At 53.4% G+C, this 17,200-nt stretch overlaps 1 protein-coding gene across 6 annotated transcripts in view; it reads right to left on the reverse strand.

Annotated features, from left to right (window-relative positions):
• JADE2 (jade family PHD finger 2) overlaps window positions 1–17,200 on the reverse strand; it is a 53,078-nt gene that overhangs the window by 6,539 nt on the left and 29,339 nt on the right. For all 6 annotated transcript variants that reach the window (XM_049786727.1, XM_049786726.1, XM_049786725.1 and 3 more), the window contains 6 exons: window positions 13,937–14,091; window positions 12,766–12,977; window positions 11,496–11,663; window positions 9,940–10,056; window positions 8,092–8,556; window positions 2,411–2,528 (listed from right to left, as the gene is read on the reverse strand). In XM_049786727.1, coding sequence (XP_049642684.1) covers window positions 2,411–2,528; window positions 8,092–8,556; window positions 9,940–10,056; window positions 11,496–11,663; window positions 12,766–12,977; window positions 13,937–14,091 — 1,235 coding nt within the window. The remainder of the gene's footprint in view (window positions 1–2,410; window positions 2,529–8,091; window positions 8,557–9,939; window positions 10,057–11,495; window positions 11,664–12,765; window positions 12,978–13,936; window positions 14,092–17,200) is intronic.

Genomic DNA, 17,200 nt, shown 5'->3' on the forward strand with positions numbered 1-17,200 from the left:
CAAGAAAGCCACACCAAGATCTTCTGGAGGGGCTGCTGAGCACCTGCCCCCTCATGCCCACAGGTTAGTCTGAATTCCTCTTTTATCCCTGACCTCTGATTCAGACTTCAGACAATCCCATGTGCCTGGTGGGATAGTCCCTGCAGTCCCACCACCAAGACCAGCTCTGGTCTCCAGGTCTCTTCCCACACTTCCTTTGGCCTAAGCACCAGAACCTCTTGATAGCCATTCCTAGCCCTTGGGTCAAACAGGCCTCAACTATATGCCTGTGGCCCTTGTCAGCCAAAAGTCAAGGTGAGAACACTGAAGGCATCAGCTCTGGGCAGAGAAAAGAATTTTTTGTTTTGTTTTGTTTTGGGACCACAACCGGTAGTACTCAGTCAGGTGTTACTCATGGCTCTATGCTCAGGAGTCACACCTGGTAAAGCTCAAATAACCATATGGGATGCTGGGGATCAAATTTGGGTTGGTCATGTGCAAGACAAATGCTCTAACAAGTCTTATCCTGCCCCAGAGGGTTGCCTGTGGCTACCACACAGGTCAGGAGGTACCAATGTCCCCAAACTTATCCTAACTTTTTGTGGCTTATTTATTTCTGCTTTTGAAGCCACAGCTAGTGGTGCTCAAAGATCACTCCTGGTGGATTCAGGGGAGTAGGTGGAGATGCTAGAGACAAAATTTGGGTTAGCTATGTGCAAGGCAAGCACCCTACCCAATGTACTAGCTCCAGCCCAAGGTCTGGTCCTTAATGAGGTTTCCTGGTATCCTGCATGGGCATGGCCCACTGTGCCAGTCTGCTGCCTTGACTTGCTGCCATGGGCCCCTCCTCTTGCATCTGGAAGCTCACAACACAACAACACCATCCAAAGTTATGGGCACCCCTTTCCAACACTAGCACCCATGGCAGCCCTCAGAGCTTTCTGAAGCAACCTGTTTAGTCTAGTCTAGTCCATCTGCAGCGAATCCTATAGTCAAACAGGAATCTCCTAGTGTCTCAGGTGTATATATATATATATATATATATATATATATATATATATATATATATATATATATATATATATATTACATTTTTAGGCCACATCCGGCAGTGCTCAGGTCCTGGCTCTGAGCTCAGAAACTGCTCCTGGCAGGCTCGGGGGACTATATGGGATGCTGGGAATTGAACCTGGATCTGTCCTGGATCAGCCATGTGTGAGACAAAGGCCCTACCGCTGTGCTATTGCTCTGGCCCCTCCTAATGTCTTAGGGAAGTGAGGTAAGAGACAACCATCGCAGGGCCAGACCACAACTGAGCCAGCATTCCAAGTCTGGCAGTGCTAGTTCCAGGGCCAGAAGAAGGGTGAGCTCTGAGTCTCAAAGTAGCAGGGCATCTGTGAAGGGAAGGTGACAGAGAGGGGGACTTGGCCTCCCTCTACTGCTTGTCCAGCAGTGACCTCCCTGATGAATGAGGGTCCAGTGAGTTCTGGAGGCTAAGGAGTTAAAGGAAGCCCCTGGCTCAGTGTCTCTCCAACCGCACAGCATATAATTCACCAGCAGGGCACTGCTGGGGATGGTTAGGAAGTGACCTCAACAAGTGAAACGACTTTCACATCCACAAAGCTGACCGCAGAGCAATGTCCAAGCTCCTTGGCCTCTGTTTCTTTTTATTTAGGCAGTATTCAGAGAACAATGAGATGCCGGAGTTCAAATCTGGGCCTCCTATATGCAAGGCATACAACACCCCAGTTTTCTCACTCTTGATCTGGGTCTTTTTTGTTTTTGTTTGATTGTGGTATCCAGCGACTTAATCCATGTCTCATGCTCTTGTAGAGTCACATCCCTGGCCCTAGCCTTTAATTTCCATATCCGTTCTGTGCACACGACAGCAAGAGAATTAGAAAACATCCAAGTGGTTGGCATGGGGCCTCTTCCAGATCAGGCCTTCTTTTATCAGAATAAACCAGCTGGGCTCAGCTCTTCTGGACCCATATGAATTTCATTGTAAAGTTTATGGAAAAACAAAACAAACAATACTACCAAAAACCAGACAACTGACAAGAAACGATGCTGTTTGAGATTGTTTGGCCTGAAGTCATGGGTCCCAAGAACCTCTAGACATCAAGTGAGCACCATCCTCTAGCCACTAGGACCTGCCTGGACATACCCAGGAACCAGAAAGCAAGCTCAATTAGGCCAGCCTGACATGCATCTTCTCCAACCTGAAGCTCTCTGAGCAACACACAACTGGGACCGCACGGTGGCCCCATTTGGGCCTAACAACTGGACGGGGGATAGCAAAAGAGATGGCCAATGGACCTGGGGCAGCCCCTGTTCCCCAGCAGGCTTCAAAGACACACCCTCTCTGTGGAAGTCAGCCCTGTAGGTGTGCACAGAGGTGGCTGGTGGTGGCTGGCGGGGAAGCGCCTACCTCGACACAGATCCTGTTCAATAAGTTTCATCTGCAGGTGGAAAATCTGCTCCTGGAGTTTGCAGATGGCGTGTTTCGTTCTCTCGCGCCTTGTCACCATGTAGCACAGATTTCTAACCTGAGGAAACACAAGAAAGATTTTCCGCCTTACTCACAGGCCACCACCCCCTGGCCTCCCAGTTCTGGGGGCCATCCCCACAGGTGAAGACAGCATTTGGGCCCAAGGCCCGGGCTGCTACCCCTGCCTGACCTGCCCAGGACTTCCGGGAATCCATTTCCAGAAACTACTGTATCTTGAGCCCTGAACCACAACTCTTGGATCCAAAACTCATGGCCAAGCACAGTCTTGGCCCTAGGCCTGCATGGACAGGAGAGCCAGGTTGGCTCCTGTCCCCCAAGGCCCTCCTGGTGAGTCCATGCTCCCTGCAGACACAGCCAGAGAGGTCACCAAGCCTATCCTTCTACCACCTTGCCAAGGTCCCTTTCCGCTCACAGAAGCTCCAGTCAAGCACCACAGCAAAAAAACCAACCCCTCTCTTAAGCCAACTGTGGCTGAGGGACATTCCTAAGAAGTTTAACAGTGGACAGCTCCAAGCAAACAGGAAGTCCCTGAACGCCTGCCTCCAGGCCCACATCTGTGTTGGTCAAGGTCCCCATGTTCTCACAGCTACACAGCCATACAGTCACACCAGAGACACCACTCCCTAGAGCAGGAGCTTCTCGATCGCCAAAGCCAGCCAGGTAGATGTGCTGTGTCCACACTGCTCCTTCCATGGTGCCTCTTCAGTGCTGAGGCTGCTCCAGCTGCTTCCAAGGCACTTTACACTTCGGGGACCAAGTTAACACCCTCTCTCTTCCTCATTCTGGCACTGTCTTCAGCTCTGGACAGAGCCCCTAGAGGCCAAGTCAGCTGCTCCAGTCCACGGAATGAGAAACGGGGACCTCCTCATGCAGAGGCCAGTTTTGCTGCACCCAGCTTGGGTCTGTCTTTTTGTTCTGAAGGTCTGGAGGTTACACACTGTGCTGACGTATCAGGACTTCTCTGGTTGACACAGGCATCCTTCTGGCCTTCTTGGTTGAGGTTCTGAAGGAGACCCCAAAAACCTCTTCCGGCCCTGGCTCCTGCAGGACAGGTTCCACAAAGTCACTTGGGTGCTCCACGCAGGTGAACTGAGTCAGCGCTGGAGGGCCAGTCTCTGCTAGGCCTGAGAGTACTTGCTCAGCCTACTGCTGCCCTCTTCCTCTCAGATCCTGCACTTCCTTGGGGCTCCCTTCCACCAAGCTCTTCCTCTGTGTTTCTAGGTGTCAACCTCAGCTGTGCACTACATGGCATAGCTCTCGGTTCAGTGCAGTGAACAGTAACTTCCGGGTTACTTTCTTCTGCTGGTTTGCTCCTGCAGAGCAGCCAGAAGCTAACAAGCAGTGGCAGGCAGGACCAGACAGCTCTGACCCAAACAGGAAGGTTTTCTGTCAAAACTAAAAACGAGGCTGGTGGGGAATCATAGACAAGCATAGGCAGGAAATTGGACTGAGAGTAAGGTCAGGTCAAGGGTTTCTGTGCAGGGTTCTGGAGGTGGTGAGGTGTGTAAGGGGTGAGACTTGGGTTATCCTAAAGGACACAGCGCCTCATCTGTCCTCACAGTTGATCCATCTGAATATTCCAGCAGCTTTACAATCAACTTCATCCTCCAGTTACCCCACCCTCTGCATCTGGATAGGACATTCTGACCCTTTGCTAACCTAGAGATCCTTAAACAGAAACTCTCCTCCCCTAAAGCACTCCAATGTGGGCTGGAGAGATAAGACAGCAGGTAGAGTCCTTGCCTTGCATGATGCTGATCTGGCACCCTCATATTGTCTCCTGAATCCTGCCAGGAGCGATTCCTGAGTCCAGGGACAGGAGTAACCTTTGAGCATTGCTGGGTGTGGCCCCAAAACTAAAACAAAAAGAGTTTAAAAACAAATGATCCATGGGGCCAGAGATAGCATGGAAGTAAGGTGTTTTTCATGCAGAAGGTCATTGGTTTGAATCTCAGTATCCCATATGGTCCCCCTGAGCCTGCCAGGAGCGATTTCTGAGCGTGGAGCCAGGAGTAACCCCTGAGCGGTGCCGGGTGTGACCCAAAAACAAACAACACAAAACAAAAAAACCAAAAAACCACTGAAGTATCCAAGGAAAGTATACCCTTTCCTCAAAAAACAAAAACAACACACTAGGGTAGGAACTGAGCTCATAGGTAGCTCATACTTCTTATATGAACTTGGAGTAATCATGTTTCCAGATACTGGGGAACAGGCTGAAGCAAGGGGAAAACGGCCCTAGCAAGTGACCTTGAGCTGGTACAGATCAGTGCTGGGGACACAGAGGAATAGTATCCCACATCTCAGGTATGAGATGGAGGCACCGTGGGACCTGCATCTGGGAGGGCAACAGGAATAAATGTTGGGAGGTGTCTGCTTGACATAGTAGCCACTGCAGAAAGGGCAGGGCATAAGGACACAAGAGCGTCACTGAACATAGAGAGGGAGGCAATGTGGTGACCCTGTGGAAGATTCTAGAATGTGATTGTAGCAGAAGTGTGGTGAGAAGCAAAGAAGGAAGAGCAGAGAGAGATGGGATGAGAAGGTTCAGGGGAGGGAAGATCAGCTTTCTGGGATTGGAGAAGGGAAATCGTAAGAAATGCTGGAGTCCTGAAATGGGAGAAGCTCTGCAGGAAGGAGAGAGTGGGGGAAGTCTGGAGGGTCCCTGTGTGTGTCTGGGCCATGATCCATTGGGGCTGGTTGCAAGCCACTAGGGGGAACCTCCTGCTCACTGCCACAGGGTCACACTTTGCTTGGGAGACCCTGTTGGGGATAGGCTCGTACAGAGTGGCAAGAACATAGGTGGTGGCGGTGAGCCAACAGTGCACATGACTGAAAGATCATGGATGTGGAGATGCTGAACAGGGAGGGAGGAGAAGGGGTCGTGTTTAAATGGAGCAGGGGCCTGGAGTGACTGACTAGGGTGCAGGCTGATGGGGCAACTTGGTCTGAGCAAGGAAAGGGCGCTCATGGGGTGGCCAAGCCCCAGAGATGGCTGGTGTGGGGCCACAGCAGCAACAGCTAAGAGGACACTGATCAAGTCAGTGAGAAGAAACAGGTGCAGCCGACTGACGAGGAATAAGGTGGAGCTGTGGTGAGGGCGAGATCACCTTCTCTTGGGGAGAGCCATTGGAAATGGGGTGGGGGGTGTCCCTGCGAGCCCATCATAGCCGGGGGGCTGTCTGCGAGCTGCCCCCTCACACCAGGTTCTCACATCAGATTCTCACATAGACTCGCCCGTGAGCAGGAGCTGCCAGGGCTCTGCCCGCCCAGCAGCCAGCCCAGTTGCTAGGGGAAACCAGTGGGGCGGGCTGATGTCAGCCACTGCGACTGTTTTGTCAGCCGGGAATGACTCCCCAAGGCTGTAGGGCTGCGTCTTCTAGAGCAGGAGCCCGTGGCTGAGACTGTGAGGATGCAAGCGCAAGCTGACCACCCAGCAAAATTGCACAGCAGGCTAGGACCGTCTCCTGGCCACTGGCCACACCCCTGCTTGGCCTTGGGGAGACCCTGTGACAACCTTGCACAGCACCTGGCAAGCCCCTTGGCTCCCCCCAAGTCAAACTGCTCAAGGGGCCAGAGTAGCTGCAAACTACTGACAAACCCAAGATGGATAAACTGCCCCCCATCTCTACTGTGAACCCAAGGTCAGTCCCGCCCAGGCCTCGGTCTCCAAATGATCCCGCCCCACTGGCCAGGCGCCCAGTCCCAGACTGGACAGAGACTGGGCTCTGGCGTAGGCCTTGCTTGGAGACGAGTTGGCTGGCCAGGCCACCCGCAGGTCTGGGTCATTGCAAAAAGCCAGCCCGTGGCTCAGCACTTGTCCCATTGACTCCCTCACAGTGCAGCGCGTGGCAGGGATAGTGGCTGGACCTACAGCTCACCCAGACAAGCTGCTGCCGACACTCTCCCTCCCCAGCCTGCCGGGCCTGGGGCAGCAGCCTTGTGACAGGCCCACCTCCTCTCCTCCTGAGTTCCCCTTGCTAGTGCCTGCCCTACTGAGAGGCTCTGCACCTTGCCAGCTCAGGGTGACAGAAGTCAGCTTCTCTCAGAGACCCAACCACCATTGGCCTCTGCCCACCTGAACCACTGGGGCCTGGTGAGGCATGTCACATCCCCCTTTCAGGTCCAAATTCAGTTCAAATTCAAGAAAAGATTCCTATAGGGCCTCTGAGCGTGTTTCCTCAATTGCCCACAGCAGCTGCAGTGGCCTTTCTGCGGGATAACTGTCACCATTGGAAGCTCACCCTCCACTTCCCACTTGGTTGAGCCTGGGCTGCAGCGGACACAGGCCGGGGTGTGTGTCAGACCTGCAGAGTCACTTGGAAATAGATAGTAAAGGCAGGGGATATGCAAGAAACTCTGGTTGATTAGAGTGGCCAGACGACCACTGTGAAAGCTGTCCAGTTTCCTCTCATCCCAAAAGAAGCAAGACTGTGGGGAATGATGAAGCTGCGGACTACTCAGCAGCTGGTGCTCTCCCAAGCCAAGAGGGCTGCACCGTTGACCAGGCCTAGGATAGAGGTGTGGGGTGACCCTCCACAATGGCCAGTACCTGCCAGGATACCCCACCCCCACATTTTTAGATCTGCTTGACAACAGTGGCTGCCTGAGGCCAGAAGCAACGTGCCAGCTGCTGCCGCAGGGTGTCTCCCAGCACAGCCTGTGGGCACTGCCACAGGCTCGAAAGGATGAGTTCCCAGGAACCCCATCCTGCCTGTGAGAAAGTCAGGGGTTCAGAAAATTGCCTCTTCATCATGGGGATGCCCCAAACTGGGGGGTGGTTTTTAATTAGCTGGAGGTGCTGGGAGGATAGAAGAAAATAAAAAGCTCTAGGGCACATCCCACTGGAGGCATATTTTTATACCCTACCCCTTTATCTTTGTTCCAGGGGATGCAGGGATTGGAGGCTTTGGGGGAACTCCATGTTTCAGGAAATCAGCTAATTATACCCTAACCTACACAGACCCAAACGTGGCACCTGGGCCCCACTCAGCCCCCAAAGCCAGCACCCCAGGTCAACCAAAGTCACCTGCCTCCCCGCACATAGATGGGGGAGGGGTTTAGCCGCCCAACAGTTGGGGACTCTGGATTCCTCCCCCAAGATGAGTGTGCAAGCAGCAGTGATGGTGAGAATTCCTGCATCCATGTTTCTGCATGGAACAGCTCCATCATTCCACTCCACACAGCCCAACCACACATCACCCTTTGGCCAGCACCCTGGGAGACAAGTGCACACCCGACTCCAGGCCTGGAACAATACAACACAGGCTCATGGGGCTGACTCAACTTGCCCATGATTCCTAGCAACCCTCAGCGAAGCCACAAAGGATCCACAGGTCACGAAGAGGTGGAAGCTACATGCCTTCCCGCATGGGTGTGGCAGGTCCCCCTTCATTGGACCGACAAAAGGGGTGGCAAGAGAGGCTCAGAGCCTTAAGGGCTCCATCCTTCCCTGTTAGATCAAGTATCAGAACACCCAAGAGTTCAAGACCTGGGCACTCACCACTGCCTCTGGGTGAGCCGCAGCTGCTCCAGGGCAGGGGTGTGGGGATCTTCTAGGAGGCCCATGGGGTCAGCAGGCAGCTGGGGGGGCCACTCACCCTCTCCAGGTCCTGCCGCAGGTGGGTGAAGAGCTTCAGGCGTCGGTACAGGACGTCCTGCTCCTGCTGGGCCAGATTGTCCACCTCGTCAGTCTTGGGCGTCAGCAGGGGCTGGTTGGCGTTGGCTTTCCTCTTCAGCTTCCAGTATTGGTAGATGAAGTCCACCAGCGCCTCCGCCAGGTCCAAGCGCTCCGCCACCTCGGCTGGCTCCACCAGCTCGTAGAAGTCCTCTTCCAGCTGCTGCAGCCGCTGTTTGCGCAGCGTCACCTTCTCCAGGTCCTCGCTGGCCGAGCTGGGCTCCATGGGTTCTGACACGGGCTCCCCCCGGGGGCACCCGTCACTGTGTTCCTGGCAGAAGGACTTGAACTTGACCTCGTCATTGTCGGCTAATATAGTCCGCATTTCCAAGCCTCGGTCGAAGGCGCATGTGACATGGAATGCTGTGACACAGGAGGGCATGGAGCACTGCGGGGAGAAGGAGGCGCATGAGGCAGTCTGGTTAGGATTGAGGCAGCCAGGGGATAGCCCCTGTGGAGTGCTCTGAGGGTTCCCACTCTTTCCACTACGTGTGGATGGGATTACAGCAGAGAAGAGCTGCTCTGAAGGTACAGGAAGGAATGGGAATTCAGTATCATGTTCTCTGATAGGAACCCAAATGTCTACAATCATGTACCCAAAGCAAGAGGCTGGGGTGCAACAGGGGAGGAGGTGTCTTTGTTGGGCCCTATGACAACAGGCAGCGACGGCCTTCTTTTTTTAAGGGGTGAGGGGCAACTTGGCTGTATTCAGCCAATAATTTGGCGTACAATAACAATAACTTGGCTGTTATTCCTGATACCGTGCTCAGGGATCACTCTGGATGGAGTTCGGGATACCATAGCTAGGGATAAAACTGGCATTGTGTGCAAGGCTTGCATGCTTTTTTTTGATGATTGGTTTTGGTTATTGGGTCTTTTTTTGGGATTTATTTGGTTAACTCAGTGGTGCTTAGGGTTAACTCTATGTGCCACACCTTGTGATCACTCCTGGCAGTACCTCATATGGGGTACTAGGAATACAATTTAAGTTGGCTGCATGCAAGGCAAGCAGCCTGCCTTCTGTGCTATCTCTCCAGCCCCAGTCCTCCTCTTTTTTATTTATATTGGGTTCACAGATGGCCATGTGTTTATATGGCGCTGGGGGTGGGCATACTTTGTTGGGGCTCAAGGTCTTTACACATGTGAGTCACATTACTAGCTCTGATTCCTTCTCTTCTCAGTAGGTTCAGAATTCCCTCCACGTCCTAGCGGATGGCTATGGGTACCTGATAATCCCACAACTATGAGGGACCATCTACAATCAAGTCCCACTGGGTGAAGGAACCTGCAGGACTGCAATGATAATTGTTCTAGAAAAATGAGGGAGCGGGGGTGGGGGGGGTCCTCTCCTATCCCACTGGAGACCAACCAGCAACCTCAGCATTGCTTGCCACAAAGGCAGGTCTGCAGGACAGGCCTGGCACTCTGGTCACTCTGAAGCTCGCTTGCCTCTTGGCATCACTGCTGTCATAGAGCCCTGCCTGGTGTCAGGAGAGCCTAATAGCTTCAATTGCCAACCTACCCATGTCAAGTGTGCCAGCTGTCAAAAGTGAGGTCATTAAGCTCACAGTCTTGGGCTGCCAGGAGAAGCCCAAGTCCTCAGTCAGGCCCTGTGCCTAACTCCCAGTCTTGGCCCCAAGTCAAGAGAGGACAGAGATGGAGGACTGGCCCTGGGTGGGGTCTGGTATACAAGGTGCAGTCCTATGCCTCCTGGCATTATCTACAGAAGTGGGGGTGGGGGCGAGGAAGTAGTGCCCCACCCCAACTGTACCTGTATGCAGGTACCCGTGCACTCCTTACAGAGGCTGCAGGACAGAGCCCAGCGGCTCGCCGGGATGTGTGAGATCTTGGTGATAGGTTCCATCTTCTCAGGGCAGCCGATGCTGACCTGGACAGGACACAGGGAGTGCTATTAGGTTCTGACCCCAAATTGTAGGGACTGGTGGTGGACAGACCGGGAGCCCCTAAATCCTTCCCAGCTGGCTGCTGGTATGTAACTGGACATGCATCTGTGTGCCTGCAAGGGGGCCTCAGAGGTGCTCTGTGGGCGTGTGTGGTGCACATGGACAAACATACATGAGGCTCATCTCTTCTGCCTCAGGACTCTGTGGAGCTCCTGGGGTTCTCGTGGCTGGTGGAGGTGGGCTTGTCTGATCCCTCCAGTGGAAACAGGAGCCCCGCCCACTCTCAGGCCCTGATGCATGAGTACACATCTGCTTCTGCACTGCTCAGACCTCAGCATGACACAGGGGACCTTTCCAGGTGTCCTGACCCACAGGGGCTCACAGGATGGGGTCCTGGTTAATCACTCATCCCTTTGTCATGTGCAGCTCAGGGTAAACTCAGAGGCAGACCTGAATCCCTCTGAGGATCTAGAATCTGGTGCCTCCTGCTAGCCCAGCAAGTCACCCCAGAGTCATAATACACAGCCCAATAAGCCTTCAAGATGAGCCAGTATCATGTGGTGTGATTGCATATGATTATATGTAAGCATGTGAGTGAGAGTGTGTGTGTGTGTGTGTAAGGTGTCACTGAGTTCCATTCCAGACTCTGTGGGGTGGTTTTCTTTGGTTTTTTTTTTTGTTTGTTTGTTTTTGGGTCACACCCGGCGTTGCTCAGGGGTTACTCCTGGCTGTCTGCTCAGAAATAGCTCCTGGCAGGCTCGGGGGACCATATGGGACACCGGGATTCGAACCAACCACCTTTGGTCCTGGATTGGCTGTTTGCAAGGCAAACACTGCTGTGCTATCTCTCCGGGCCCGGTTTTCTAAGCTTACCTGGTCCCACACCAAAAGTCACACCCTCTGTCCCAGCCCCAGCGGTATGCTTAGCTTTTATTTCATTTTATGCTGTGGGCTTCCCCACTGAGCTCAGGAGCCCAGAGGCCATGTGAGGCTGAATAGGAGATGGTGCTCAGGGGGCCTATCCAGTGCTTGAAATATGACATGCCTGCATGTGCACCAGCCCTTGTGTGCTCTCCCCAACCCAGCTAAATTCTCCTTAGGTTGATGCTGCCTGGCTTTTAGGTCATTTGGGGTTTTATTTGGCTTCAAACAAGGGGCCTGACCCAGAGCCTGGAAGTGGGAGGTCCACAACCTATTTTCCTGCCTCAGTTTTCTCCTATCATCTGCACCATGCCACCACCCCCACCCATGAGCACTGGTCCTGCAACTGCATGGAGAGCTCCCTACGGGCAGCCCCCCCGAGTCTTCCTCAAACCTCAAGTCTTGCTCAAATCTGACAGCCCCATTTAAACATGGGCCACCTTAGCCTCTAGAGCTCTGCTCCCTGAGTCCTGAGTTCCATGCTACCGTAATACCCACTCACCTCAGGAATCCACAGTGCACAGCTCACGTGCACCCACTTGGTTCCACTTCTGGTGGGCTTCAGCGCTCCTCCTCGCTTGGGGCAGAGCAGGCACTTAGGCTGGACACCCAGGGCACACGTTCGGCATAGCCAGCTGCCTGTGGGCACCTTAAGGATCCCGTAACAAGCCTGGACAAAGAATGGGGAGGGCCATGAGCGAGAGTCTTGGTCAAGTAGGTTGAGTACAGCCTGAGTCAGAGCTACAGAGCTGCCAGGGAGAGCTCCACTGTCCTCTGTAAGGGCTCTGGGATGCCCTCTGCTGGGCGGACAGTCACTTCGGCCCTAGTATCCCAAGCAGTGCCGGATTTCCCAAACCCTTGAACTTGAACAGAGAGTGCACATTCTGAGAACAGAGCTAATGACATTCCCCATGAAATCTGTAAGCGTCACTCCTGTGCACATGGGGCCATTAGGACTAAGAGCTGCTGGCAGTGAGGGAAGCAGAAGAAAAGGGTCCACTGCCTACTCACCTGCTAGCCAGGTGCATATTTAATTCTAGCAGCAGGTGGGAAGCAGAAGATCCAAAGATAGGGTTCTAGTCAGGTATTTTGCAGATCAGGCCCACATCTAAAGCTCTCGGGCCTAAGATGAACAGGGAGCTGGTATATAAACACCACTAATGGTGACAGATCTATAGACTCCTTACTAATGAGAGTGAGCCAGTAACTGCAGAAAAGTCAGTTACTCCTTAATCCTCAGGGGCTGGAGAGATAGTACAACAGGTAGGGTACTTGTCTTGCATGCAGCCAATCTGGTTTGATTCCCTAGCATCCCATATGGTCCCCTGAGCTGCCAGGAATGATCCCTGATTGCAGAGCCAGGAGTAACACCAGAGTAACGTTTAGGTGTGGATCCACATTTAACTCCCACAAAGAAAAAAAAAAATCCTAATCCTCACAATTCACTTTTATATCTAGTTGAGAAAATAGACCCAGAGAAGCTGACTCATGCCCAAAGTCAGTATGAAAAGGGCAGAGCATCCGGGCTTCAGGCTATATCTCAATGCCTGTTTAGGAGAGTGGCAGTGGGGGACAGGAGATTTAGAGAGAGGGGGCCTGAGGGGTGGGTAAGGAGGACAGAAGGATCTTGGTTGAGAAGACAACAAAGGGGCCGAAGCCCTCACCCTACTCCTCAGGGTCCCATCATTTCCTGACAGGAGGACAGCTGCAGGCAGGGGCCTGCCAAGATGGTTGTGAGCATAGCGAGGTCTGGGGTTCCGGGGGCTGCCCACCTGGTGCACGCAGACATTGCATTTGTCACAGAAGACCATCTCGTTGCCGTCCTCACCCTCGGGGGAGCGGCACACGTCACAGACCACGTCCTCGTCATATTCGATACCCAGCCCCTCTTGCGTCTCGATGGCCCGCTCCATGTTCTGGTGACATAGCGTCTCCAGCTCCTCCAGGACCCGCTCTAGCGTCAGCTCGTCCAGCTCCGGCCGCTCTGTATGACAGGCAGGGGAGCAGGTCAGGAATGGCTTTATAGAGCACAGCAGAGAGCAAATGACCCTCACCAGAGTGGAATGGGGTCTCAGCTCCACACCAGAACCCAATGGGCTACCCTGTCCATTCCTGAAGGCCCTAGAATGGAGAGTTCCAGCCATATCTCACCATCAAAAACCTTATGGTTCTCAGGCCAGAGATAGCATGGAGGTAGGGCATTTGCTTTGCATGCAGAAGGACAGTGGTTCGAATCCTGGCATCCCGATTTGGTCCCTCGAGCCTGCCAGGGGCTATTTCTGAGTGAAGGGTCAAAAGTAACCCCTGAGCACTTCTGGGTGTGACCCAAAATCCAAAAAAAAAAAAAAAAAACTAATAAAAAACCTTACAGTTCTCTACCAGACCTCCGGATGTTGCAAGGGGGGGGCATGGGTGAAAGTCACACGAAAGGGGCCATGGTTAGCAGACTGGAGGCCACCCAGTAGGACAGAGAGGCCTCAGGAAGAAAACAGGGTTGGGAGGAGGCCTCGTGGGAAAATGTTGAAAAACAACTGCTTCAGGTCTCAGGCTAGACCTGGCCCCACTTGGACACGAGGCAAACAGAAGCATCTCTGGCGGCAGCTGCTCCACCAGTTGCAGAGAGTCTGGGGGCATGTGATGACGGCTGGGCTGCTTCCTCCTGGGATGTGTGAGCAGCTGTGGTCCCAGCCTGCTGCCATACCAGGTTCCCAAGCTGTGTCCCTGTGCTGTGCTCCTTCTCTCCAATAGCACAGGAGCACTGTAAGCCGCACAATAGGTGCGGCCTCATATAAGCTACACAAATCATGAGTGACGTTAGAGAACATCTCCCAACAGCTATGCTGTGGGGATACCAGCCTGCCAGGACATGTGGAACCCAAGCCTGCTCATGGGAGGATGCTGGGGTGGAGGGGAAAAACCCACTGGGCCTGCAGGGGCACTTACCCATCTCCTTGAGCTCAGAGTTGATGAGCTCCAACCAGTAAGCATCGATCTCGTCCAGGTCATAGCGGCTGCCTCCCGGCCAGTCAGGTTGGGAACCCTTGCCAAGTTCGGAGCAGCTAGGGGAACCCTGGGGGCCTTCCAGTGGCGGCAGGAGCCTAAAAGATCAGGGGAGTGTCACGAGATGAGGGGCACTCTCACTTGGCTCTGCAGCTCAGTGAGTGGGCCCAGCCTAGGACAGTCAGGGTGTGTACCCTGGGTGCCAAGCAGGACCGCCTTCTTCCCCTGCCTCCTCCCTGCTGCTCACTCTGTGAGTCTGGAGGTATGCCAAGGGGTGTCCCAGACAAGACCACTTGGGCACAAGTGGGAAAAGCCAGCCAGCCCCCAGATTGGCCACAGCCCTCACTGTTGGTTCCTCTGGCACTGGGTCCAGGTGGGGAAGGGATGAAGAGCAACCTGCCAGCTACATGGAAACAACCAAGACTGCCTGGTTCATATAAAAGGTCCACTAGGATGGGGCTGGAGTGATAGCAGAGTGGGGAGAACACTTTGCCTTGCATGTGTCACCCTCAGGTTCAATCCTTGGCATCTCATATGGGCCCCTGAGCTCATCAGGAGTGATCCTTGCCCAAGCACAGAGCTGAAATAAATGCTGAGCACAGCCAGCCATGGGCCTGACCCCAAAATAAGTCTATGAGGCCCCAGTGCTGCCCACACACCTTGTCCTTGTCCTACCCCTATACAATGTTACTTGGCATCAGGGTCTCTTCAGACATCCCTCTTGCAGAGACAGACAGGATCATCCCACAGACCAGCCCACAGAGTCCTGTGGTGACTAACGTGTGCCTCTGCCTCACCCCACCGGCTAATACCAAGAGTATTGACCTCTGACAGCTGGTGAGGCACTTAAATGGCCGAACCACGTCAAGCTCTTGGATGGAAGCCTGGCACACTCGCCAGCACCGTGTGCGCGCACAGCACTGCCGCGGGGTATGGCTATGCCCCCTCTGAACCCGAGCCATGTTGTTTTACCCTGCAAGGGCAGAGTTCCCTCTCCAGGCTCAGCTGTACGCTGCCCCTTGGTTCCTGATGCCAGCTTCAAATGCCAGCTCTTCCCCACCCCCCGCCGGTTGCCATGGTTATTGCTGCGGAGCCTGGCCTCCATCTGGCCAGCCCTGCCAGGGCTGGGAGGCCCCTCACTTGCCCGGGAGGCCTCCTGGGGTCGGAGGCAGGGCTGCCAGGGGCTGTGACTCAGCGCAGACTGGGGAGGGGATGGCAGGGCTGGGCCCTGCATGGCACAGAGACACGGCCCAGCTGTGGGAAGGAAGCATTAGGATGTCATCAAGAGGAGCATGAAGGGAAAGGACCTCAGAGGCAGAGCCAGGCTAGGGTGGAAGCCCAAGCATGGAAGAAAGGCAGAGGAAAGAGGCCAGAGTGAAATAGCCTTAGCTGCACCCCTTACCCTCTCACAATGGCCAATCCAGAGAGAATCATGGACAATCTCAGTCCTACAGTGCCTTTCCTGGGGCTGTTTGTCTTGGGACCATCCGGGGTTGTGCTCAGGGGGCCATATGTAGTAGTTCCAGGGATCAGATCCATGGCAGTTGCATGCAAGGTAAGTGCCCTACTCGCAGTGCTCTATCTCCCTGACACCACTCCTGAAGCTCTCTTTTGCATTAACACTGTGAGCAAACTCCATTTGAAAGTCAGCCACTTTCCAGCTCAGTGTCTGATCTCCCTTCCTTCTACTTTGATGTGCCACACTCTGTGGTAACCCAAGCCCTTCTTTAGGGTACATACACCTTAACTTGGGGGGGGGGTAAGGACTCACTTCTCTTTTCTTTCATTCCACATTCTCCTTAGAAGTACTTTCCTCAGGGGCCAGTGAGATAGTGTAACAAGTAGGTCGCTTGCATTGCACAAGGCTGACCTGGGTTCAATCCCCAACATCCCACAGGAATCTCAATAATCGCCAGATGTGGTTTTGAGTGCAGTCAGGAGTAGTAGACCCTGAACAATGCTGGGAATAGGTCACCACCAAAAAAAAAAAAAAAAAAGAACAGCCGGAGAGATAGCACAGCGGTGTTTGCCTTGCAAGCAGCCAATCTAGGACCTAAGGTAGTTGGTTCGAATCCAGGCGTCCCATATGGTCCCTGTGCCTGCCAGGAGCTATTTCTGAGCAGACAGCCAGGAGTAAGCCCTGAACACCGCCAGGTGTGGCCCCAAAACAAAAACAAAACAACAACAAAAAACCAAAAACAGAAAAAAACCCTCCTTCATCAACAAGACAAATTTAATAAATAATTAGGGGGCCAAAGTAATAGTACAGCAGATAGGATGTTAGCTTTCCAAGCGGCCAACCTGGATTCAATCCCTGGCATCTACCATATAGTCTCCAGAGCCTGCTAGGAGTGATTACTGAGCACAGAGCCAGGAGTAACTGCCGAGTGCCAATGAGTGTGGCCCAAAACAACAACAACAAGGAAGATAGGAGGAAGAAACCTCCACTAATAACAAAGCAATGACCCTGCTTTCTTTGTATCCCAAACACAAGCTCCAGGTTTTGGGGAACCCAGCTGAATGCCTACCACCTATTGGTGGATCTGCCCATACCTCTTAGCTAGCCCAGCCACCACCTGGCCCAACCTCTTGGGGCCAAGATTACTCTCCTTTCTCTGACAAGTTAGGGTGAAAAAGTTCACCCCAGGAAAGGTATTTCCTGTCCTTCCTGGAACTCTCCTCATCAGCTGTGGGACAATGCACTCTGGCCAGGGAGGAACCTTTCTCACCAGATGTGAACAAATCTCACCAAGACTGAAGACAACTGGGAGGAAGTGGGTGGCTGAGGTCTGGGCACGGGTGGGTGCCTCTAACCCCAAAAGACAGATCTCTGGGTTTGTCTAACTTCAGAGACTGGTTTTGTCCTGATTGATCTGCCTTTTCTTCTCTCTCTCTCCCTCTCTCTCTCTGCCCTGATTGATCTATCTTTTCTTCTCTTCTCTCTCTCTCCCCTCCTTCAATTTTATCTTCTCTCTCCCCCCTCCTTCAATTACATCTATCTTTTCTTTTTTCTCTCTCCCCTCCTTTATTTTGATCTTCTCTCTCTCCCTCCCTTCCTCTGCAACATGGTTTTCAACCAATTGAGAGATTTGGGGTTAAGAGGTAAGACAGGGGGGCCAGAGAGATAGCACAGCAGTGCTTGCCTTGCAAGCAGCTGAATCAGGACCTAAGATGGTTGGTTCGAATCCCGGCGTCCCATATGGTCCC

Source organism: Suncus etruscus, chromosome 14 (genome assembly GCF_024139225.1).
Source record: "Suncus etruscus isolate mSunEtr1 chromosome 14, mSunEtr1.pri.cur, whole genome shotgun sequence".
Classification (NCBI taxonomy): domain Eukaryota; kingdom Metazoa; phylum Chordata; class Mammalia; order Eulipotyphla; family Soricidae; genus Suncus; species Suncus etruscus.